This window comes from Corvus cornix, chromosome 2, assembly GCF_000738735.6.
Source record: "Corvus cornix cornix isolate S_Up_H32 chromosome 2, ASM73873v5, whole genome shotgun sequence".
Classification (NCBI taxonomy): domain Eukaryota; kingdom Metazoa; phylum Chordata; class Aves; order Passeriformes; family Corvidae; genus Corvus; species Corvus cornix.
Window position 1 is genome coordinate 133,870,873 of NC_046333.1, and position 23,914 is coordinate 133,894,786.

Below are 23,914 nucleotides of genomic sequence, written 5' to 3' on the forward strand. Positions count from 1 at the left end.
TTCCCTTTGCACATCTGTTACACTATAGTCTTTCTCAATATCAGGTCATGATGTGGGTGTAGTGGATCAAAATTCAAACAGATCATTCCAGATTTGTTCATAATGTGCACTAGTAAAATTACTGTAAGTGAATGGCCTACTGTAAATCAATTAAAGACCATCACTACATATATGATCTATCTGAATCAAGACTGTACATCAAATGTTAATTCTAGCACTTGACTCTTGCAGGTACAAAACTCTATATGTTGTGGCTTATTTTATACAAAGTCTTTATTTCTGTTTAAAAAACACAAATAGAAATTCCATCGGGTGGAAGCATACTGACCCCCTGTACGGGTCACCAGCAGGAATGGGATCTGGAGCTTTAGATCCATGGCACAGGCCTCTACCCCTTGAGCTAAAGGAGTAAATGAAAGCAGCAGGAGGCAGCTATCCTCTGTGAGCCAGCCAGTGGTTGGAGACATGACATGTTGCCAGTAGTTTACCTATTTATTTGCTAGACAGAAAAAGAATATTAGGAATCAGGATTTGGGAATCCTACACCTGAGTTCAGAAGGCCATGGAATTTAGCTATTTGCTGTACTATAGTTGAGCACTTGCACATGAGTATTAGTTCTGAGAAACCACAGGAAAAGTGAGCAACTCCTAGGTATGGCATATGAAGAATACAGGATTTGCTTAATGAAACTTTTTTTTCAGTTTGCTCTTTCTACAACTTTGTCTACAGAACAAAAGCTACATTTTTCTTCCTCCTAAGACATAAGTGAAGCCTAATTCAAAAAAATTACTACACACAATTATTCAAGTTTCTTTCCAGTTGGTTGCTAAACTTCAGTAGCTTTTAGACCAGTTTGTGTTGAAAGATAGCACCTCACAACATGCTCATACCAGAGCTTCCAGTGGGGAGAAGGGTAACAGGAAGATGTATAAATACAAACCATGATGGCCCACAGAAATTTTAAACATGGCTCTAAACTGGCCCAGCATATACATTTGTTGAAACTCTGCCATATTTTCAGGGAAAGAACAACAACAAAAAGGTTCTAACTGAATTTATACACTTGCACAATTTCAGGTGCCTGATCTTAGACCCCATTGCTAATAAAATCTCTTGGAACAATGAGATGGGAACTTGTATTTAATTACATCAGCCAGACTGCTTTCCTGCTAGCCATTCTCAGGGAGGTAAGAGTTGATGCCCAAATTTCCCCAACAGAATTCTGCCCAAAGCAAGAAAACAGCAAAGAAGCAGAATTAGAAGAGGAAAGTATAAGGTGAGTGAGGCTTAGCTGACTGTTCCTCTGTTACTGTCAGCTCATCAGTTCTAAAATACCTTGACCTACTTTGAAGACTTAGGGAACTAAATCAAAAGATATGGAAAGCAAACTTACATGAGTATGTTCATAAATACAGTTGTCAATGACATCTGCAAGAGTTGCTCCTTCATCCAACAGACCAATGGAGTAATTTGCATCCTCAAGAAATCCTTTCATCTCAGCCGTATTCCACAAAGCCGACAGTCATAAACCAAGAAACACAAGGGATGGGCTTCCAAGCCTTATATCCGGGTCCTTAAATTATGCAACAAACTGTAAACAGAAAAAATGCGTCAATGGAAAAAAGAGGCACAAAGCATACTATGCTGCTATTTAAAAATCAGTTTTGTACACCTGATGTCCTACAAACAGTAACACACCCTCTATAAAAACCAAAGATGTTTTTACTGTGCTCACCCTGCATTTGTCAGGGATAAGGACGGAACAGTTCTACTGAAGCCAAGAATAAAACAGAAGCTGTGTACTTTAAATCTGATACTAACTTTCAGAAACAACTGATGCAATACTGTTCTTGAGAAGAATTCCAGACTGTATGCACACTGATCTGCACTGAGCTTATGCAAACTATGAAAATACTGCAAGTGCAGCATAATTGGACAAATGCCTCAGCTCAGTTCTCAAGTACAGCATCTTAAGCAATGCTAGCATTAAAGTGTGCAACTGGAAGACTGTCTGTAACAGAACATTTCTGAATTTGTCATAGAAAACTTGTAGCTTATTCATTAAATGTTAGCATTGATATTTGTCAACATTCTAGTTTTTGTGATGCTAATTTATAACCACTGCATTTACATGTCATATTTATTAGACATTTATTTTGTTATGTTCATAACATCACCTGTAACACTTCAAAACCTTAATTGCAGTAAGGGTTAATAAAAAGAAGCCACTAGGCTAGAAGTAGTTTCAAAAGTGATATTCTTAGTAAGTAGATTCTCATTAAAATAAAGTAACAGTTACAGTCTACTTTATTTGCATCTTGCTTATCCTCAGATCTCCATTGCAAATTAGCTTAGTAGTTAGTAGTTTATAAGCAGTGTTTTCCAAAAGATAATCTGAATCAACACAGCCCAAACACTGAAAACACTGTTAAATATACAGTCTTAGAATACAGATTGACTATCTAATCACAAGTAAAAATCAGCAGACAGCAGAAAATTACCAACAGCTGATTGTATACCTTCATTTCCCTTAACTGATGAATACAACAATCTGCAGCTTACATTCCATTAGAGTTGTGGGTCTTGTTTAAAAGCAGTTTATTAATTTACATCAACCCATTGACCACTTTTTTGTTTCAACTGTCATCTTTATGACTAACACAAGATTGATCAAAACCAGCTAGCTAACTAGATTCCTTCTTCAAATGAAGACCTAAGACATTTTTAATCTCTCAACAGAAGTTGCATAGTACTTGTAAAAAAGTGATGGTTGTTTTCTAAAGGCACCTGCACTTAGATTTACAATAGCAGAATTATTTTTCTAATTAAAAGTGTTTATAGAAACCACAAACATTACAGCTGAAAGTCAAAAATACTTCATTAGGACTACAAAAGTTAAGATAATTTTGGCTTCAAATCATCAAAAGGCCTTGGTCTTAACTCTGTCTCATGTTTCATCCACCACCTCCATACAGTAAAAAAAAAAAAATACACAATTTGCAACGTAGGTTTGGTTAATGTTGTCAACAATATGAACAAAGTTACTTTGCTGTAGTTTAATATTACCACAACTAAGTAGCAGTTGCTCCTGTTTGTCATTATGCCAAATAATGGGAAAGAAGCCAGCAGGGTTTTATATGCTTTCTGCACAACTCAAACATGCCCCCTATGTTTGTTACAACAGGAATTTACTTCCAGGCGGACTAACTCAGTGGCAGCAAGAACATTCAGTTCTGTTCAGAAGCTAAATGATAAAGACAAGTACACTGGGTAAGAAATACTTATATAGTGAATCATATGATTATTTAAGAGAATCCTGAAGATCCAACACAATCACAGAAGAGCAAGATAATTATCACATTGATGTAAGGATTTAATTAGTTATAAAAACAATGACTAGGTGGTAAGACTATAATAACCAGGGAAAAAAAAAGTCTTTAGTCAGTCATATCTCAGTGTAAGACTAACAGCTAAAACTCCTTAAAAAAATACCACTAAACAAAAGAATCTTGTGAACTAAGTTTGCCTTAGAATCAGTCCAACAAACATGAACACCACAGTCATCTTCATAAAATATCCATGGTTTTCAGAGGCAGAGGACCAAAAAAGGTTTAGTTATCTTTTCTCCCCTGGAAAGAAATGCTGGCATCATTATTTTACTGAAAATTTGGTATAGTTTTGGAGTATTCCAACCATGAAGATACAAAGAAGAAAAAACCTAACAGCAGAGTTTAATTATTTTAACTTTCTTTTTTATACCATGACTTTTACAGCCTAATGTTTAACCAAGTTTTAAAGTACTTTATGCATCCTTAGGAACTTGCTGGTTGTGTAATAAACACATTAAGCTTTTCTCCTACAATAAAAGTAACACCCAAAGAGAGGAATAAGCACAACCATGGTGGACACTTGCAAGAACAAAGTGATTTCTATTTTCAGCAGATTATTCAAAAGTAGCAAATCCCTTAACCCTTCAAAAATCCCAGGTGTTTTAATCCTTTCATGATACAGAGTGGTGTTAAAGACAATTTTTCAAATAGATTATGTTGCATCTGAATCTACAGGATTTTTTAGGATATCTGGTATGTCCTGTAACTTCAGATGTTCAAGAAAACTTCATGGCAACATTTTGACACAAACAGGACAGGATGAGCTTCCATGATTGGCCTTGCCCTCCCCAGTCACACCTGACCAATACATATTGTAACCATACAGTTACAGGTACTGCACACACGTTGGAAGCCACTGGGCTGGAAGAAGCCTCACATCAAGTTGGGCACTTCCTGTGTTTCTGATCTCTTATAAGCAAGCTCTTACAAACTTCAAAAAGTCGGAAGCTGAAACTAAAGCACGTGAAGGAATTACTGTATATACAAGGGTACTACTTAGCTAGATTTTTAAATTTTGGTTGAGATTTTTTTTCATGCTACAAGCCACTTCCTACAGTCTAAAGTGTGCAGACAGTCAAGAGTCCCTTCCACCTCAGATCTACCCCACTGGAAGGTCTCAGCACACCCACTGGAACCAGTCACAGCCCAGAACAGATTTTTAGACTCACCACACACACACAGAGCACTAATTGCTTGTACCTTGTATTTCAAATGAAGCAGCTCAGTCTAACCAACCACACACCTTCTCTTTGAGTGTGGGTGGGTGTTCATCTGAGTTACACTGGAGTAGATAGAAGTTAGTTGTTTAGCACTCTTTTAAGAGTTTTTTTTCATAGTTAATGACTGTGGTGTCTATAGCTTTCAGACAGATGGTGTAGAAGAATACTTTCCTCCAAAAGCTGCCCTTTTAATTTTGGGGAGACTGTGTGGGAAAGAGGGAGAGAATCGGTTTAAGTAAAGCATGGGGGGAGAAGGACTCTACCACCACCTCTCCGAAGCCACCACCAACAAAAAGAACAATTATCTAGTAAGTTAGTTTTGATGAAGATTATTTCCTAAACCAGACTTGTCTCCTGCTCATTCATCAAAAAACGACTTACGGTCAAGAGGCAGGGACCAAAAGGAATATATGCTAGTAGAGATTCAAGGACATAGATTGCAACAAACCATTAACAACCTCATATAACCTCTCCCAGGCTGCTAAACAGTGATTGCTTTTTCTAAGCATATCCAAGATATAGAAGCTTTTCCATTTAACAAAATTAATCTAGTAGAAAAAAAGCACTAACATTTGTTTAACAACTACTGTCAAATTTCCCCTTTTTAAAATAAATTACATCTTTTCAGTCTTGATAGGAAGAACATTCTACAAAGAAAAAACAAATTCCTAGAAGCACTGCCACAGCACCACTACAAGATAGTGGATACTTGAGAAACATTTCTTTAAGGGCTTAATACCTTACAGTAGGATTTGGGACTCTGCTGTCAACTTATTCTATCCTGACTGGTTCCCTCCTGAGGGGGGAGGAGAATCAGTGATAAAATTTGCAGAAGGAAATCTAAAGGATGGTTTAGGACTTTTTTTTTTAATGTCTGTAAGATGAGTCAGAAATCATTAGAGTACAGAGTTCACTCCTTGCTAGAAATGCTGACTTGCTGCAAGTCATTATTTGACAGACTTGGTGTAGTAACACCACCCATTTTCGCACCTGAAATGTTAGACTGCACAATGCTCCAGGACATATATTTTAAGTCAAACAAAAGCTGTCAAGTGGTATGAGACATCTACATAGGCATGTAATTGCTTTCTTTGAAGTAAGCGTTACATCCTCAGGCTCTTTACATTTTAACACAATGACTTCCCAGATGAAGAACTCTAAGATAAAAGTGTACATATTTAAACACTGCAATTACTGCAGATATCTGGAATAAAAGAAAATGAAAATTCTCTGAACAGAGTCTAAACACATGCTTGTCATATGTAAGCATCCATAACACACACAATTTTCATTTTTTTCTTTACATTGCCTGAACTATGTATAGTTTGGCCTAAGAATTTAAAAAAACCCAAACACCTATAAGTTTGGTTCTTTCATTAAAAACTTCCTCTGCAAAAAAAGTCTCTGCAAACCAAACAGGCTCCAAATAATGCCTTTCAACCACATCTTATTAAACAAAATATTTATGAAATATAGTAACTATGCTGATGCAAAAATCATAAAGGGCTAAAACCACATTAACCTCTCATTCATTGCAATACTGGTTCCTCAGGGGTAACAAATCAAAAAAACCCACTTTGTCACTGACATCGGCAATTCAGTACAGAACAGGTATACTACAAAAGTAGAAACATGAGTCCTCTGTTTTCGGTGCAGGAAATACCTACTTTTACTGGGAGCATCTTTTAAAAAATATTCCAAGATGCCATTTCACCAACTTGCATCACTGTAATTCAGCTAGCTGAATGCAGCTACTAACCAGATGATGGACATGGTGAAACAGGTGGGGTTTTTTTGCATTACTCAGTTTGTACTCATTTGTACTCTCAGGGTCATAAGTAGGGTACCTGAGGTCAGTTGCATCCTACTCTATTCTCTCAGCAGCATTCCACACAGTTAAGTGAGCAATGTAGCAGGAACAACTCTGCTGAAGCAAGCAAAGGGGGTAGATACCGAAAACACAGTGCCCCACCCAACATCATCTACAGGAACAAGAACCTCCTTCTGTGTTCCTGAAGTTTGAATACATTATTCAGAACCAATAAGCTCACAAAGCTTACAAAGAATAATTACTCTTCTAAGTGCACCTATACTTCTGTGGTACCAGACCAGGACTTCTCTTTCACAAAAGTGCAAACAGTCACTTCCCCGTCCTATCTTCTCATTTGTTAGTGTTAGTATTTGGCCTCCCCATTGCCCCTAAGACTCCAAAATCCCAGCCCTCCTGTTCCCCAACTGCCACCAGCTCCATTTACACAAAGCCAAGAGAGCTCTCAAAGTTAGCCAGTCCAGATAGCTCCTGCTTCCACTTGGCATAGACAGGGCTTGTTAATAGATCAGACTTGCATTGCTAATTCCCATCACTTCTGATCAAACAGATGTGGCAATAAACGTAAGATTTTGAAGGAGCAAAACTTCAGGCCACAGTTGCCAGACTGCTCAGGGAGTGAGAGCTTGAAGAGCAGACAGAAGTAAACCCCAAGTCTTTCCCTGGCCAGCGTAACACAAGGAAAAAGTGGGATGGAGAAAATGATAAAAAGGAAGCGAGTTTAACAGAAATTTAAGTACACCTTCAGACAGATTATTTTTATTTTAATTCCACTGGAACATAACATCACAGTTATATTTAAAAAGCTCACTTGACCGTTTTCCCATTAAATCACTTCGCCAGTTGAACAAGACTCAAAAGTACCAATTAGCTCTCTAACTTACATCTTAGCTGTGTTTGAGGCAATGACCTGTGCTTCAGTACACCAAAACAGGTACAGATTTCCTGGCAAACACTACTTCTACCTACATCACCACTACATTCAATACTGAATTACTTCTATTTGTATACAGGACATTATTGCTGAACCCATAATAGATCCAAGCTCAAAATAAACACACATTATCTGAACATTAAGCTGCAAATAAAGCAAATCCAGTGGCATTTCCATTCTAGGGCAACCTATATCTTGCATTGCTTGTCACAGCACATCAGTCTACCAGTTAGAGAAGGAATATCTCAAAGAAGTACCAGAACAGCCTTTACCTCAGAGTAAGAACTTCTGTCACAGCCAAAATTCTCCTTAGACCAGTTTTAGAAATTAAAATGAACATATAGTACCTCAAGATTTCATACTTTATACACTCCTTCCCAACAATTCTTCTGCCTTTCCTGCCTTTTTACTACTTTACCTTATTTCTGTTCAAGTGCAACATGTTGTGCAAGTGTTCTACCCACATACAAGAGTGAACAAAAATTTTAGCTGAACAGAAGAAGCAATGTTCTCAGCTTTTTTGCTTATAAAAACCACACCTAAAACATAACAGTGATATTCAGAAAATTCTCAATGTTAACTGAATTCACTTGAGTAGAGTATTCAACTACAAAGAACCAGACATATGCAGTTAATTCAGTAAGTTTCAAACAGAACAAAAAGAACATAACCTCTGGAGATAAAGCCCGAAACCATGATAAACCAAGCTCATCCTGTGCTTCAGCCACTGTGGTATTTTCAAAGAACAAGTTTATCTACATTAAGTACCTTATTAGGAGGCATACTAATACAACCAGCATTTGGAATTTTGTGGTCTTTAAAAAGTACCTGGCTCAGGAAGATGTACTTAACCATTTGCAAGTTCTACATTAAAAGGCATTATATAATTTATAGGTACTAAGCCAAACAAAACCGCCTTCAGCTAGACAGGAAAAAGGTAATGCTGTACAAATACTGTATAAAGTCAGCTTAAATGCATTTGTAGTATCTCAGTTAAGACTATTGTTAAAAACCACACAAAACTATCTTAAGTTAACCAAACATGATAACCATACACATTTCAGAGTTTTCTGTGCTCCTTAAGATCAGCTAAGTGCATTCATTTGTTTTCCATTATCATGGTCTTGTTTTTCTTTAATAACTATTTGCCACTTCAAAATATAAACGCATTTATAATTGGCACACATTTTCCATCCAACATTAAATTCCACATTCTACTGTAACCCCACTACAACTATTTGTGGAAGCGGATAGTAATTAGCAAATAATGGAGACAGGCATTTGGGAAGGCACACCCTTCATGATCAGCCTTAGTTACTGTTTACAATAGCAAATTTTAACTATTTCAGTACAAACTAAGAAATCACACAGTACTCAGCAAGTCATGATTTGATGTTAAAAGTCATGCAGTCCAATTCATGACTTCAGAATTACCACAGAGACTGAAGTCGCAGCATTTTATTTTAGGATTTCTGCAGCCAACACCCCTAATTCAGAAAAGTAGTTCTATTTACCAAGTTTACTGCAAAACTTCATCAGATAGTTGTATTGAGAAAGGCATTAGATGAGTAGAACTTATAGTCCCCCGCCATCCCAAATGAAAGTCCTATGTAATTTCGATAATCTACATCCAGACAGTTATCTTGCTTATCAAAAAGCCAATACAAACTGTATTTTTCCAAGTGCTTATCCTCCTGCAAACAGATGAAGAGAGACTTACATGGACAAGTTAGGAGATGGAACCCTACTATCATCAGCTAGGTTCCCAAGGTGGCTCAGCGTTGAAGTCGAACTGCTCTCTATAAAGCACTTCTCCTAAGCCCTCTGGATAGTTGTAAACTTGATCAGAGATTTTGCCCTGTAGGGAGAAAAATGCACACAAAAATAAATCTTACAGCCAGAACAGAATAAAAGCTTTATCATAAAACATGCAACAAATGCCTTTTCAGTAGTGCTTTTAAGGAGGCTTGCAACACCCCACCATGAAAGTTTATAATCACATCAAACACCCAGTTTGCAAGAGTTAATATAAACTCTGAGCCAGAACAAGTCAGATGTACAAAGAGCTGCTAAAACACATGAAACTACTTGTTTGTACTTATCTTTCACAGTCTGAACTGGAAGATTTTCAAAACTAATGGCAAAGAGCTCTACATGATCCTGCTGTAGGGTAGTATGCCTTAATACTGGACTACTCTCCCAGAAGTGCTTTTAACCCTGTAACCACTGCATTCTTCCCCTCCCCACTTCCTTTCTATTTCAGAATTCCCTTGCCACGTTCTTTCTCCCTCTGCTGTGAATGAACACGGCATGTGGGAGAAAAAGCTATGTGGGTGAAAAATAGTGCTTTATATAGTGAAACTGAACACCACACAGACAAATCCAGAAATGAGCAAGACAATAAAAACAAAGGAACTTATGCTTGCCTTCAGGAATGAGGAGACATTTCAGCCAGCCCTTAAAGGCTATTACACACATCACCAAAGCAGCATTTTCAAGTGCAAGGCTATATTACTCAAAGTAAAGCAATCACACAAACCAGTACAATGAACATAAAAGCAGTCAAGGAAACATTTATTAGGAAACTATATAAACATTTATTATTTATTTATGAGAAGCTGTTCCTCCTAAAAGCAACAATCATTTTCATGAAATTAAATACACTACCAAAGCAGTCACATGTAAACCCAACATACAACAAAGTTTCTGCAAATTCACTGTGATATATGGCATGAAACATGGAATGTATCAACCTATTGTAAAAATAAACCTTTGCTACTTTCATTATTTAAATGATACTATATGGGCTGACTACAAAAGCCTGACTTCTGGGAGTCACCCAAAACACAAGATCATCTTCACAGCCATGTCAGTTAAACTCCCGAAATGTACTTTTCCACTTATTCTTGCTAGTGGAAAACTAAACTAGTACACTCTATGAAGTACTGCATAACACACAGAGGTAATGCAACTTGAGGGTAACTCTTTCACAGCAACCCCCACAGAGCAATCCCTGGAGCTTTACCACATAAATTAGCATTTACTAGCATGCAACATTAAAAACAAACCTCAATGCTTCAAAATTGGGTTATTACAGAATTTTGCCAGCTAGAATTAATGTATATGTATTATATTTAATCTTATCCTTCTTTCACTAAAGCAAGAAGTCAGTAACATTTAGTTCTGCACACACCAGTTTTACAAAAAGAAGGTGGTGCCAACTTTTAAAATTAACTAGTAGTTACACTGTTTCCTACTGCTGTTCTGATTATACTCAAGAATTCATAAAAATTTTCCAGTGATATGAATTAAGTTTACCTTCCTAGCTGAACAAGTCATTAGACACAAGTGCTTCTAGGGAGAGCACATGACCTTCAGTGCAAAACTTAAAATGCAATGCTTCAGCCAAATATCACCTGCAGTATTATGCCAATAAATATTCTCACATGTCCCAAGGAGGAAAGTTTACAGTGAAAGTTCCTGTGGAGCTGGAATGAAACCCGACAATTTTCTGTAGCAAGTCAACTTTGAGCTGTGCCAAGTTCTAAGTGTCTTTCAGAATTTCTTTCAAATGAGAATTATTTATTTAAAGGATCTACACAAACATACGCAAAATAGTCTGACTGCTTCCTTTGTGCAGCTTTGCCAATTCTAAACATTCAGAGGAAAATGGTACAATTTGAGGCTTTCCAATCACAGTCATTTTAGTGAACTTCAACCAGCAGAAAGAGGGAGGTTGCTGTAGAGTGGCAGAGCTGGGCTACCATTTTAAGTAGAAGTGTATTCGATGTCCATAACCCATGTGAGTAAACAGAGTTTTACAAAAACTGCATATGTTATCAGCCACAATGAAGCATTCCTTGTTTAAGGGTTTTAAAGTAGGTATAAAAGTATTCTTTGCTAAGCAGAGAGCTTTGAGTTGTGCGAATAATCAGCAAGGCAGCTCTGCCTTTTAGTACTCAAGTGACACCTATATGCATGTGTTTATCTATCATCTGTTGGTATACTCTACTAGCAGGTTCCTGAAGTTTGACTACAGCTCAAGCAACAACAGTCACAACTCACCTGAGGACCCAAATCACCCCCTAGTTGTCCGCAGCACACAGTTTTGTCAGAACACCTGCATCCCTGCAGCAAGCCCTATGAGCGCCCAGCAGGTCGGTTGGGCCAGGCTTTTTCCAGCTCACTGGTCCCCCTCACCACCCCACGTGTGATGCCAACAAAACCAGGCATCAACTCATTTTTTTTGAGGAAAGAAAAAAAAAAATCCACTGCATCTGTTTCTGAGAAGAGACCCTTTAGTGGCTTGAGCTAAAATATCCATTAACCAAACCCTAAAAATCTAGAATTACAATGACCTTGCACATTTACACCGAGTGACAGACTTGAAGGCACCAAAGTTACTCTGGTTCACAGAAAAACCTAGGTGTTTTTGAGTTACAATAAGCATCTTCCAGATCGGGGAGAGGTCACTGTGGCAAGGGGATCCCGGGGGGGGAGCAGGTCCTGAAGGAAGCACAGGTACCTGAGGAATTCTCCCATGAACCACACTCTTGCTCCTGTGCTACATAAACAGCATTTAGAGCTGAAATTTACCATTATACCCAAATTAGCGCACTGCATGATTAAGCCTCGCTTTCAGGAAGGGACAGTCTTAATTCTCTTCCAGAGCACTCTGTTTCCCCTTTAATTTGGAGAAATGGAATCATTTCCAGAACATACAGCCCAGCAGTGCAGCAATCACACACCTGCACCAGCCTTCCAGGGAGCAGTGAGACACACAAGCTGAGGGTCCAGGGGCTGGCTGCAGTGCTGAAAGGCAGTAATCCTGCCTCTTGCCTCCAGTAAAACTGTGCCCACAGGAGAAACATTCCCACAGCTGTTCACCACCAAACAACACCCTCCCCCTCCCAAAGACCCTCCTTTTTCTGGGGTTTAGCAGCCTTCCACTGGAGCTCAACGCCCAGCAGGAGGGATGGGGGAGAGCAGGCCGGCTGGCTGCCTGCCGGGGGTCTCAGCCTACAGAAGGCAGAGAAGGGAGCTCACCACAGCCAGAGGCACACGGGGAAGGGGCTGCCTTGTCACAGGCATCAGCCACAGCAGCAGCAGCATTGTTCACACGGTGACAGGAAGGAAAGAACTAGACTGGACCAGTCCAGACTGGAACAAACCCCTCCTACCATCACCATTATTCACAACCCCTACCTCCCCCCAGCACCACTGCCTCCCACGTTTATCCAGGGAAGAATAGTGGGCAAGTGCAGTATCTTCAGAGATAAAAATCCAGCAGCCAGGGAGGGCAGAAGAAGTGGGGCAGGACTACCCCCCAACCCACTCGCACACAAGAGACCCAATCACGCATCTGACTAGATGGCTGGCAGGTCTACATTGCTTTATTGGACGTCACACAGTGTTTTCATTCAGGGTGGCTATAACCGATTGGGACTACACAATTGTATCCTGGTTAGTCACATAAGACTGCTGCAAAGGTCTGAAATGCAGTGCTTCCCCTGCCTACAGACACTAGGCAGCTGTGCAGGATTTTGTACTGCAGAATATGCACTTCGGAAAGGCTCAAAGTAAGATTTAAGCTCACTTTCTTCCCCCTTCACCACCACCAGGTACCCCCCAGGACATACATGCATTTTCATGGGCTCAGAATGAGCTCAGACTGATGACTGGAAAAATGCTGTCTAGTACCCAGCCATAATAGCATCCTCTTCAGCCACACCACGATCCTGCACTTGCACCATCTCACCTACACATGCATCAGCCCGGCCCACTCACTCACCATGCCTTCAGCTCCCCTACAACCAGGAACAGACACCTCTGCTGATCTTTCACCGCTGTAAGTAGTTACACACACCTCTGCGGACCTCCTACCAAACGGAGCAGCACTGCAGCCAACACACACACACTCCGGATACTCCAACATTCAGATGCACGCACTTTACACACATGAATTCAGCCGGCAGCTGAGCAGGAACCAGACTCTCTTCTGCATACTTTCCAAAAAGCCACTAGTACACCAGTGGCCAAATAGACCACAGTACATTGGCAGAGGTAGCCAAGCCAAGCAGGTTGAAGCTCAACCAAGAGACCTCCAAAAGGACCAGCAGCACCCAACCTGCTAGTGCTACACTAAGGGTCTGACCAAGGGGACGGAGAAAGGGCGCGCCCATGAGATGACCAGGAAACACCCCGGGCAAAGGGAGGGGGACTACTAACGGGAGGGAAGGGCTCCCTTTCCACATGCCGGGTGACCTCACGGCCGTTCTGCGTGACGGCAGCTTGTCCCGGAAAGCGTCACTTGTGCAATGCCCTTACAATTCGCGCGTTGCTGACAGCCAGCGCTGCCACCCTGCTCCCCGGCGTGGCCCTTGTTCACCGTGCCGAGAGGCACAGGTGAGGAGATCTCGTGCAGCCGCAGCTCAGGTGAGGGGAAAAGTGGAGCATGGCAGCGGGAGCCCGGATGGATAATCACGCTCACAGAAGCACAACATGGCCCCTGAGAAGCAGGCGAGGAGACGCCGCGGCCATGCCACCAGCACTTCTCCAGCCTCTGCCCCCGTCAGGCTGCCCAGCACCGAAGCCTGTCACACACAGCTGCCCCCCCAGGCTCGGGGGAGCTTCCAGCGTGTGGGTCACATGCGGAAAGGGACCGTCCAGCACCCGCACGGCGGCCTGTGCTCCTCAGCCCAGGCAGCTGCCACAGGGCATTGGGAATCCCCTCTCCCTGCAGGATCCAGGCGAGGACGCCCCTCGCCCCCCGCTCCCAGGCAGGGGCGCCCTGCGAGAGGCAGCAGCGCCCGGCAGGCGCGGGTCTCCAGCCGCGGGCACTGCCCCAGCTGTGAGGGGGAAGACACCGTACAGCCCCCCTCCGCAGGAATCCGCCATGTTAGGGCGGCCGCCGAGCCCCGGCTGCCCGCGGAGCTGGCGGCCCCGCCACCCTTCCGCGTCCCGGGTACTGCGGGAGAAGGGACGGCGGCACCGCCGCAGCGTTCACCCCGGTGCCCGGCCTCTGCTCCCGCCCCGTCACAGCTCGCACGCAGCGCTGTCCGCCATGTTAGCGCGGTGGCCGTTGACCCTCCGCCCGCCGCCGCAGACACACACCCTCCGGGGTGCGGGGGTCCCGCTGCCCGCCCGCTCGGCCCCCGCACTGCGGCCCCACACCGCCCGGCGCGCCGGGGAACGGGGGGGAGGGGGGGGCGGGGGGCGGCCCTCCGGCTCTGACTCATCCCGCTGCTCTCCATCTGCCGCCGCCGGTGGCAGCCGGTCTCGCCCCACGCCGCCGGGTGGAGAAGGGGCAGCGGGAGGAACCGGCTCCATCCCCAAACCTCCCCGGCAGTCACCGCCACGGTACTGGCCGCCGGGTACTCCTCCGCCCTTTCCGGGCACCACGAATATCGCTCCCCGTCCCTCCCTGCACTGCCCCGAGCCCCAGGCCCCGGGCAGGGGGAAGCCCCTATCTCTCCCGCCCGCCGCCGGTGTCCACGGATGCTCCGGCCCGTTTCGGAGCTGGGGGTGGGCGTCGCCGCTGTTTCCCTCCCTCCCTCCCTCTCGCCACCTCCCCCACGGGTGGTGGGAGCCCCAGGACCCCCGCTCCGGTACTCACGTGAGATAACGGCCCGAAAGATTTGGTAAATCGTCTTCTCTTTTTAGGCGGAATTTTTAAAGAGGGATGTGGGAACCTACAGCAGAAATACAGGCGGCGGCAGCGGCGCCTTCCAGGGCCATAGGCTGCGGGGGCGGCCGGCGGGGAAAGCGCAGCACAGCGCTGGGACCAGAGGGCACAGGCGGAGAGAGACAGGGCCGGGGGCTGCGGCAGCGGCGGGCGGAGGCGGCAGCGTGGCCAGTGAGGAGCGAGCGAGCGGAGAGACGCGGCGAGAAGAAGGGAGCGCCGCCGGCAGCGCTTTTATAGAGCTGGCGGGCGGGGCGGGACCGGGGATAGCGTCACCGCACGGGGGCGGGACCCGCCGCCTTTCCCCGCCGCCTTTCCCCGCCGCCGCGGCGGTCGGGGCGCGCTGGGCGAGGGGAGCGGGGCGCGTGTCCTCGGAGGGACTGGGGTGTCCCCGGCGGGCCGCCCGCCCTGGCTGGCACCGAGGGCGCTGCACTAGCAGTCATGTCTTTGGTTAGTTCCTGACACAAGGCAGGGCAGGGACACCGTCAGCATCCCACCCGGGCAGGTGGTTACCATACGTGTCTTCACACGGCATCTGGGATCTGTGCTTCTGTCATGTTTTCCACTAACCCGAGACCTGTTCTGTGTCACTACGGCTTTGAGCAGGTGGAAAAAGAGCCCAGGGTTTAATGGTCAGCTGGAGGCCTCCTTCACCGAGTTAACGACAGATTGACAGCTTGCCCTGATTCCCTGGGCATTGATGCGCTGCTCATAATGCTCACCAGAGGAGACTGATCACACTGCATAGCTGGCAGCCTCAGTCTCCCAGCAATTTCAGGCCTTCAAGAATCCTGTAAGTAAATACATGAATGGAAGGCTTTAGCTGGCCCATATAATTCCCACAGAGTTTCACTGGAGCTCTGGGACATCTTCAGCATACCCCAAAGATTTTAGTTCTTTCTTAACAGCCTTATGAGGGAGTGTTGCTCAGCTGCAAGTGAAAAAGAGCCACTCGGAGATGAGGTGCCTCAGTTAAAGGTCACAAAACTGTTCCATGGTAGAGCTGTGGATGAACCCTGATCTGCCAGCCTGACTCTGCCATGTCAACTTTACTAAGCCACACAGGGCTGCTTTTAAAAAAAATTCATTCCAGTAGTCACAATTCTTTCCAGACACTAAAATATGTAGTTATGGAGTTCACTGAAACCCACCAAAAGATACACTTTTTCTGGAAAATACTTCTTCCTCTCAGGGCACATTTATTTTCTTTAAAAAAGGTATGTTAGTACAGTTTGCATTTTTTTTTTTACAAAGCAAATTTGGGTTTGTTTAGTTTTATAGCAGAGAGAATTTAGAAAAGGAGTGAATAGATACACACCTGTCATCTCTTCAGAAAAAGAATGGGACTGAGGTTTCACAGCACACAGACATGGAATTTTCTTACTCTTTTCATCTGTTACCACCTTCTCTTTTGCAAATAATTTTAAATGAGGAGGAAGTCAACTGACAAATATATGCAGTCTCATTATCATGTCTCATTTTTCCTGATAACAGCACTAGCAGGTTATGGGTGAAAGCTGGTACATTGATTAAGAAGTCAGAAAACCTCTTATATACATTTGCAAACAAACCCTGTATTGAGGACCAAATATTAAAGTTTACACTGCTGTTTTTTCAGGTGTGTTCTGTATTACACCCTTCATCAGTGACTTACCTGTATTTTGAGTTCCCATTCCAGAACGCAAGTGCAGCAGGAGGGATCAGATTATATTTTAAAAAAACAAAACCCAAAACCAAACAAGCAAACAAACAACAACCAAAAAAAAAAAAAAAAAACAAAACCAAAACCAAACCCAAACAAACAAGAAAAACCAAACCAGAAAAAGCTATAGAGAGATAGGAAGAGAAATTTGGGCAGAGCTTGGTTATGGCACAATAATTGTCAATCATTAACAGGCAAAGAAAGGAGGAAGGGATAGAGGGGAGGACAAAGGTTATAGTGATATACATGGAAGAGCAGTCCAGAAAGATGTATTCATTGGGAAGGTAGGTTTTTTAAAACACACCTTTGGAAGGGATATAAACTAGGAAAAGGACTTGACTAGTTTGGAGATGTTACTGTGTATTTTATATATGTTCTTAGAGACCTCCTGTTGGTAATACCCAAAGATATCTCAGTAATACATGAGTGATTTCACTGGCACATGTTACTGCCACATTCATCTTCCCAGGAGAGTTTTTGTTTTTGTAGGTAGGGGATGTTCTTAATATTCTTACTGGGAGTAAGAAAACAGATGGACTATTTAAGAGGAGTGCATAGTCACGTAGGACAGGAAAAAGAACTTCAGTTTGATATGCAATTAATTGGGGGATCTGTCAACTATTTTAAAAATGCATGGAGGGAGAGAGGATTTCCTGCTCATGAAGGAAGCAACACTTAAAAACAGAAACATAAACTTCATCCTCTCAAATTTACTGGAAAAAAAAATAGAGTGGCATATTGTTAGAGAGAGTGCAAGACTGAACTGTGTAGTCACTTTATACAAAATGAGAAAAAAATGATAGATAAATGCTTTATACAATGTTTCTGCTACCACAGGTGATATTAAAGCAACACTAGAAAACTGATGCCACAGCTCAATGTATATGTCTTTACTACTGTGCTATACAAAAAAAGCAGTCCTGTTTTGTCTGGAGAGGCAAAATGTAAAAAAAGCTTACATAAAATTTCCTTCTGCCTCATTTCTCTGCACTCAGTTTTAATACTAGGATTCCTAATACTTTATGGCTCAATATCCCCATTTCATAGATTAGTAGAGTAACAATTTACATTTTCTGCTCCAAAGATAGAAAGTCAGCAAAGCACAAAATGCATCTCCAGCTCTGAGTTCCCCTTACTTCCAACTGTGAGGCACTTCTACCACATTATGGGGTTTTTTTTGCCTCCATGTTTTCTTTTCAGTATGGTTCACAGTTGGATGTAGACAAAATCAGGTGTTATCCCTGTGACGCAGATAAACCAAAGCAGGAAAGACATCCTTCCCCACCTCATCTTTTGGAGTGCAAAAAATACTCACTAGTGAGGCAACCCAGTGACCAGGAGCTCCAAATTGCTTTGGACAGATGTCCTTCCCTGCTAATCCCAAGTATTTCCTTCTCTTTACGTCTTCCTAAGGGCTCTTTCTCCTCTGGTTCTCCCATTTCCTCTCCCTCTCAGATGCACCTTCTATCACCAGGCATCAGCAGCGGGGTCGGATTCCACTCCTGCAGTGAGAGAATGAGATTATTTCCTCCTCCATCTCCTCTTCCTCTTCCCCCTCTGCTGCCAACTCCTGCAGCAGTCAGTGTTTTTTCTTAAAGCCTCAGGTGCAGGAATTATGTGATTACACAGGAATTTAATCTGCCATTGAGAATAAAATGTTCCTAGCTACTGAAAACTCAGTGCAACAGAAGACAAATACAAATAACAATCCACCTTCCAATGTAGGGAAAAGGTTGCTTCAATTTTTGAATGCTTGGACTTGAGTGTATATACGGTCCCTGTTCCATCTCCTTTTACATGTAGTGGTATTTGGTATAGTTAACACTGGGTATAGCTAAAAATCTGTAGCCATCCAGCTGGAGCACTCAGCTGTTGGGGTAGCAGGAAAGAATCAGTCCAAAGTGCATTTTTGTCTGAGCTGCTCAGGGCAGGAACGCCTGTGCAAAGGGAAGAGGCACGAGAAAAGGAAGCCTGTGACAGCTCTGGATGCCTCGTGCCCGCAGCGACATAGAAATACTAGAACTTCAATAGTCCCTTCTTTTAGTAAAATAACCTGTATAAATAGGACCTTGTAGTAGTAGTAGTATCAATTGATACTCTCATCTTCAGACCTTTTTCATTGCTGTGTACTTGGGAGCTATCACCATTCCAGTCCAGTTGACAGAAATGCTGATAACCAGCTGGAGGATGATTGATAATTATTAAAATCTCAGAGGTAACAGGAGGAAAGACATCTCTGCCTTAACTCACAGGGACAGTCACCTTTCACCTATATTTACTGACTAGTTTTTTGGATCAAAACAACTGGGGCAAAAATAAGGTTCCAGCTTTCTAGTGTGCATTACTTTGGTTTCAGAAGAGTGTAATGTCTTTGGAGAATGGTTAGAGAATAGATGCCATACTCATGCCAAGTAGTTTACGCAAAGTTAATGGAAACATCAACTCAAAGCACTACATAAAGGCATCACAAGTAAGTAAAATTAAATTGGGGTTGTTTTACAAAGTCAAAGAAAAAGAGGGAAAGAGCAAGAGAAAAGTCAGTCTTGGTTTAGGAGTATTCAGAGATTTACCATAAGCTGATTGCAGTTCAGTGCTAGAATGATTTCAGCTCCAAAAAATCTGGACTGGATGGGCAGAAACTAAGAGAAAAGAACCAGCCAGCAACCAAGTATTGCTCCCTCACCAGTAGTATTGGGAGAGAATTGGAAGGGTAAAAGCTGGAGAACTCGTGGGTTGAAATAAAGACAGTTTACTAGGTAAAGCAAAAGCCACTCACACAAGCAAAGCAAACCAAGAAGTGAATGAATCACTGCTTCCCAGGAGCAGGCAGGAGTTCAGCCATCTCTGGGACAGCAAGGCCCTGTCACATGCAACAGTTACTTGGGAAGACAAATGCTGTCACTCCAAATGTGCCCCCCTCCCTGTTTCTTCCCTCCACTTTTTTTACTGAGCATGATGTCATGTGGTCTGGACTACCCCTTTGGTCAGTTTGGGTCACCTGTCCTGGCTGTGTCTTCTCTCAATCTCCCATGCACTCCAGCCTCCCTGCCAGCATGGCAGCATGAAAAGCAGAAAACCCCTTGGCTCTGTGTAAGCACTGCTCAGCAATAACAAGAACATCACTATATTAGCAGCCCTGTGTTCATCAGAAATCCAAATCATAGACCCATACCTGCTGCTGTGAAGAAAACTAACTCTACCCCAGCCAAAATCAGCACAATCCAAGCTACGAAATAAGGACTATTTAAGAGAATATTAAGCTTGAGGGTCTAGCCACCTTCATGCCTACTCCACTTTAACTGGTAAAGAAAACAAAAAAGTTTGAAGTATCTGCAACATGATATGGATTTTTTACTGTTAGGAAGTGTGCCCAAGTCAAGATCAGGTTAGAAATTACTTGGGCTCATTGTGTGATAGATATTGAACTGTGTGTTAATCACACCCATTCTAGCTCCTGTTATCCAGGTGCAATGGATCATCACTAATACCTGAAGGGCCAGCTGGAGACCAAAGGTTATGCCTCTGTGGAATTTATAATTTTTCATTACAAGTATCTCGGGATTGGAGAAGAGGCATGGAGTTCCCCTGTGTGGATAAACAGGAGGCGCTGTTTCCCAGAAGAGTGAACTGGTCAGCAGCAACAAATCAACTTTAAAACACAACAGTCCAAATAGTAAAGCAGGATGAATGAATCTGTGGTCTGTCTGAAGTGGTCTGTGTACCATGCAAGGAGGTTAAAAGTATGCATATCAAGTGCTGTGACTGATGGTTACTGAATTGGGAGATTCTTTTTTGTTAACTTTTTTGGAATTAATACTATCTCTGTTATCATTGGTTGCATTTGCAAGAAGTTTTTGTTCCCAGATGTTTATTCTCAGCCCTGTGGTTCTTGCGTAAGTAGTCTTCCTCAAATGTGATCCTAGCTTTATGCAATGATTAAGATTTTTTTCAGGCTGCTTGGCTTGCTAGTTGTTCTTGACAGTCACGTTTCAGCTTTCTGAACATGCACATGTTCCTCTCATGATTTCTAGTAACAGCATCCCCTGACAGCCTCCAGTTTTGCTGAGCTTCCCCAGGCTGCTAGGGCATTTTGACAAGAGAGAAGACTCACAGTCTTCAAAAGAAAGATTTCCAGCTAACCCCTGGAGAAGCACTTTCTACTTGTCAATGTCTTTCATCACCCTCCCAGCTCTGAGAGGTGGTGATGATCTCCCCCGTGTTATCCAAGAGCAGCAAGAAGGGAAGTGGTCTCTTGAGATTGCTCTCCAGTGCCATTGGAGATGCCTCCAGATGTGTGCCTGCATTTTTTCTCTCACTGACGATGTTGTCTCACACATTTTGGGATTGAGAGAACCACAAGTCAAGGAAAAAGCCTTTCCCACTAGCATGAAAGTAGTAGGACTCTTAGACAAAACACTAGCAAACTCTCTCACTACTTTAAAGCAAGTAACAAAACATTTGAAAAGCAAAATTGACCCATTTAATATAAATCCCATAAATCTTGTTTACTTTGCTTGCATGATTAGGGTTGCTAATGTTAGCAGGAGGAAGATGAGCAGCATGTAGCACTATTCACTTCCCTCTGCATTTGAATTTTGTAATGCACACATTTTTCCCTTAGAAACTGAAGGCGCTTTTTTAAAAGAATTTTTTTTCTTCCACATAAAAAAACAGAGATCCCACAGACGATAGGTTGGCAATAGCGACCAGCATGGAATAATTACCTCTTTAACACAGTTAAGAGATACAGAAGGAACTGTCACATCTGTGCCACCTACATACAGGAAGGAACAGACTGTGGATGTGTGCATTTGGTTGTCAGACCACTGCAATACTGATGCTGCTGGTACTCAGGGCCTTCAAAAAGGCATGTTCGTCAATATGCTTTTGAGTCCCTAATTGTACTCAACCAAATTTGATCTTCACCTCGAGAAATTGTTTCGTGTACCTTCTACTCTTTCTCTCTAGGGCCTGGGCCTTAACGCTAAGATTGGTAGCTTGTAATTTGTTTTCCCAGCCTCAGTCTTTCTGTGGTCCTCAAAAAAGGGGAAGGAAACCCCTTTTTAACTTTGTTGCCATTAAGATCCCTGATCCTGTTCAAGGCTTGAGACATCGTTGGCTCAAGAATATGGAGCTATGTCCTGGATCAGATACATTGTTGGAGGTGAAACAGTAAGCTATGGATACCATCTGCTCAGGTAGCGTGTCAGTGCTATCGCCTGGCTTTGCTATTTCCAGCCAGATTCGCAGAAGCAACAGGAAAAGTTACCAAGCAAGGCAAACAGGGCTGGGTTATTTTTGTTACATTCCGTTTCCTTGCAGCTGGTCAAAACACTCAGAACCTTCCAAATCTGACCAGATAGAAATGCAAGTGAAAACTGAACTTGAAGTGAGCAGCAGGCAAGCCTGGAGCAGTATCTTGTGTTTAGTACCTGATCCCCTTTGTCCTGCTCTGTTTCATGAGCAAGAATGAACAGCCTTTTGTGCACACAGAAACCAGAAGGTGTAAGTGCAAAGCCAGAAGATCTCACCTATTTTTAACATCTCCCAAACCCCAGGGCAAGACCCCAAGGAAGACATTATGCAGGACAATGGGGTCATGCCAGCCAGGAAGCCCCCGGGCAGCAGGGGCTGTAGCCAGGGCCCCACTGGGTGGCTGCAGAGCAGGAAGACCAAAAGGCAAAGAGCTGCTGAGCTGAGCCGAGCTGAGCTGAGCTGAGCTGAGCCTTCAGCCCCAGGCAGTCCTCAGGGGTCCTGGCCCTCTCCCTGCCATGGTGTTCTGCCATGTCTGTGCCTCTGCAGTTTACCTCCCTGCAGAGAGCTCCCAGGCCAGGGGACAGCAAACTGCCCAGCCCCTGCAAGTTCAACCGCTGCAAGGAGCAGGGAGATGGTCTTATTTAAGGACCTAGTACAGTACCAGTAAGCCCACTGCAGTGGCCGCTTCCTGAGTACTTACCCTGCCTCTGCTCATGAAAAATACCACCTAAATTAGACTTGGGCCATTAAGTTTGCTTGGTGTTCTTAGATTGGGATTTGTTTCTTTTTATTAGATACAGTTTTCCAAAGGGGTGGATAATTGCTATTCCATCTTGAAATTAAAACAAACCCATGATCGACTTTCTTGTTACGTATAGTTTTCTTGCATGATTTAGGATTTGTTTCCTCTTTTCTCTGCTGCTGGGAAATGTGGGGCAGAGACACAACACAGCATCTGGGAAGCTGCTGTAATCCCATGCCTGAGATGGTTCATCAGCTCAGGTGCCATGGGAGCTGGGAAGAGAGATGGCTGCCCCTGTGCCATCCATCATGGAAAAAAAAATGCCTAAAGCAGTGTGTATTTAAGGTTACCATCTCCCACATGGCCCTTTGCTCAGAACATCCCAACATGCTGTTAGTTACGGAGCAGGGCTTTGGGCTTAGGTTTATTGTGAGAAACCAAAGGCGTACTTACCATTTTCTGTAATAGCAGTGGAGTTTAAATGAATGATTGTAATAATAACTAGGGACTGTGTTTCTCAGATTTTACTACATGTAAACACAATCATAAGTGTAATCAATGTCAATGACTTCCATTTAATTCTCAGATAAAGTTTCCTTTTAAATACCACACCAAATTTGACACAGTCAATGATAAATGGAATGCAATTAGTTCTACTATTTGCTTTGATGATATGCTAAATTATTTCTTACAACAGACCATTTATTATTCAAAGCTAATGGTTATACTGTTGCATTTAACAAGTTGAATATATCTTAAACTGTGGCAAACTGCTACGTTTCAAAATTAGATACTAAAGCCTAGAAAAAAGTGATTCCATGAATGAGTTTCATCTAATAAATCCTTGTCAATGCTCAAGTCGTAAAATCTTAAATTGGAAGAATTTTGTATATATTTCTCATGATTGCACAAATAAAAAAATAATTATGCTGCCTCTTAGTGATTTGCAGTCACTGAATGGATATTTAATCCTAAGGAAAATGTTCAAATTTAAATGTTCTTATGGCATTTTTAACATAAGGCATCTTCTAATTGTTAACAAGACAATTATTACTTTTTTTCCCTCCAGAAATTTATTATGAGCTTACCATGATAATTGAAAAATCAACAGAGAGAGTGTAGTACTTGGAAAGACAAAAGTAATTTCCTAACTTTTCACTT

The 23,914-nt window shown here is 42.7% G+C and overlaps 1 protein-coding gene and 1 long non-coding RNA gene across 2 annotated transcripts in view; one reads left to right on the plus strand and one right to left on the minus strand.

The window, feature by feature from the left end:
- The window catches only part of AZIN1 (antizyme inhibitor 1), a 28,050-nt gene extending 12,771 nt beyond the window's left edge, over nucleotides 1-15,279 (minus strand). The window contains exons 1-3 of the mRNA XM_039549070.1: nucleotides 14,988-15,279; nucleotides 9,093-9,230; nucleotides 1,395-1,592 (exon numbers count right to left, since the gene is read on the minus strand). Coding sequence (XP_039405004.1) covers nucleotides 1,395-1,496 — 102 coding nt within the window. The 5' untranslated portion in view covers nucleotides 1,497-1,592; nucleotides 9,093-9,230; nucleotides 14,988-15,279. The remainder of the gene's footprint in view (nucleotides 1-1,394; nucleotides 1,593-9,092; nucleotides 9,231-14,987) is intronic.
- A 1,724-nt stretch (nucleotides 15,280-17,003) lies between these two features.
- On the plus strand, nucleotides 17,004-23,687 carry LOC120409830. Its single transcript, XR_005601645.1, has 2 exons — nucleotides 17,004-17,039; nucleotides 20,207-23,687. It is a non-coding gene; the product is annotated as an uncharacterized LOC120409830 (long non-coding RNA).
- The last annotated feature ends 227 nt before the right edge of the window (nucleotides 23,688-23,914 follow it).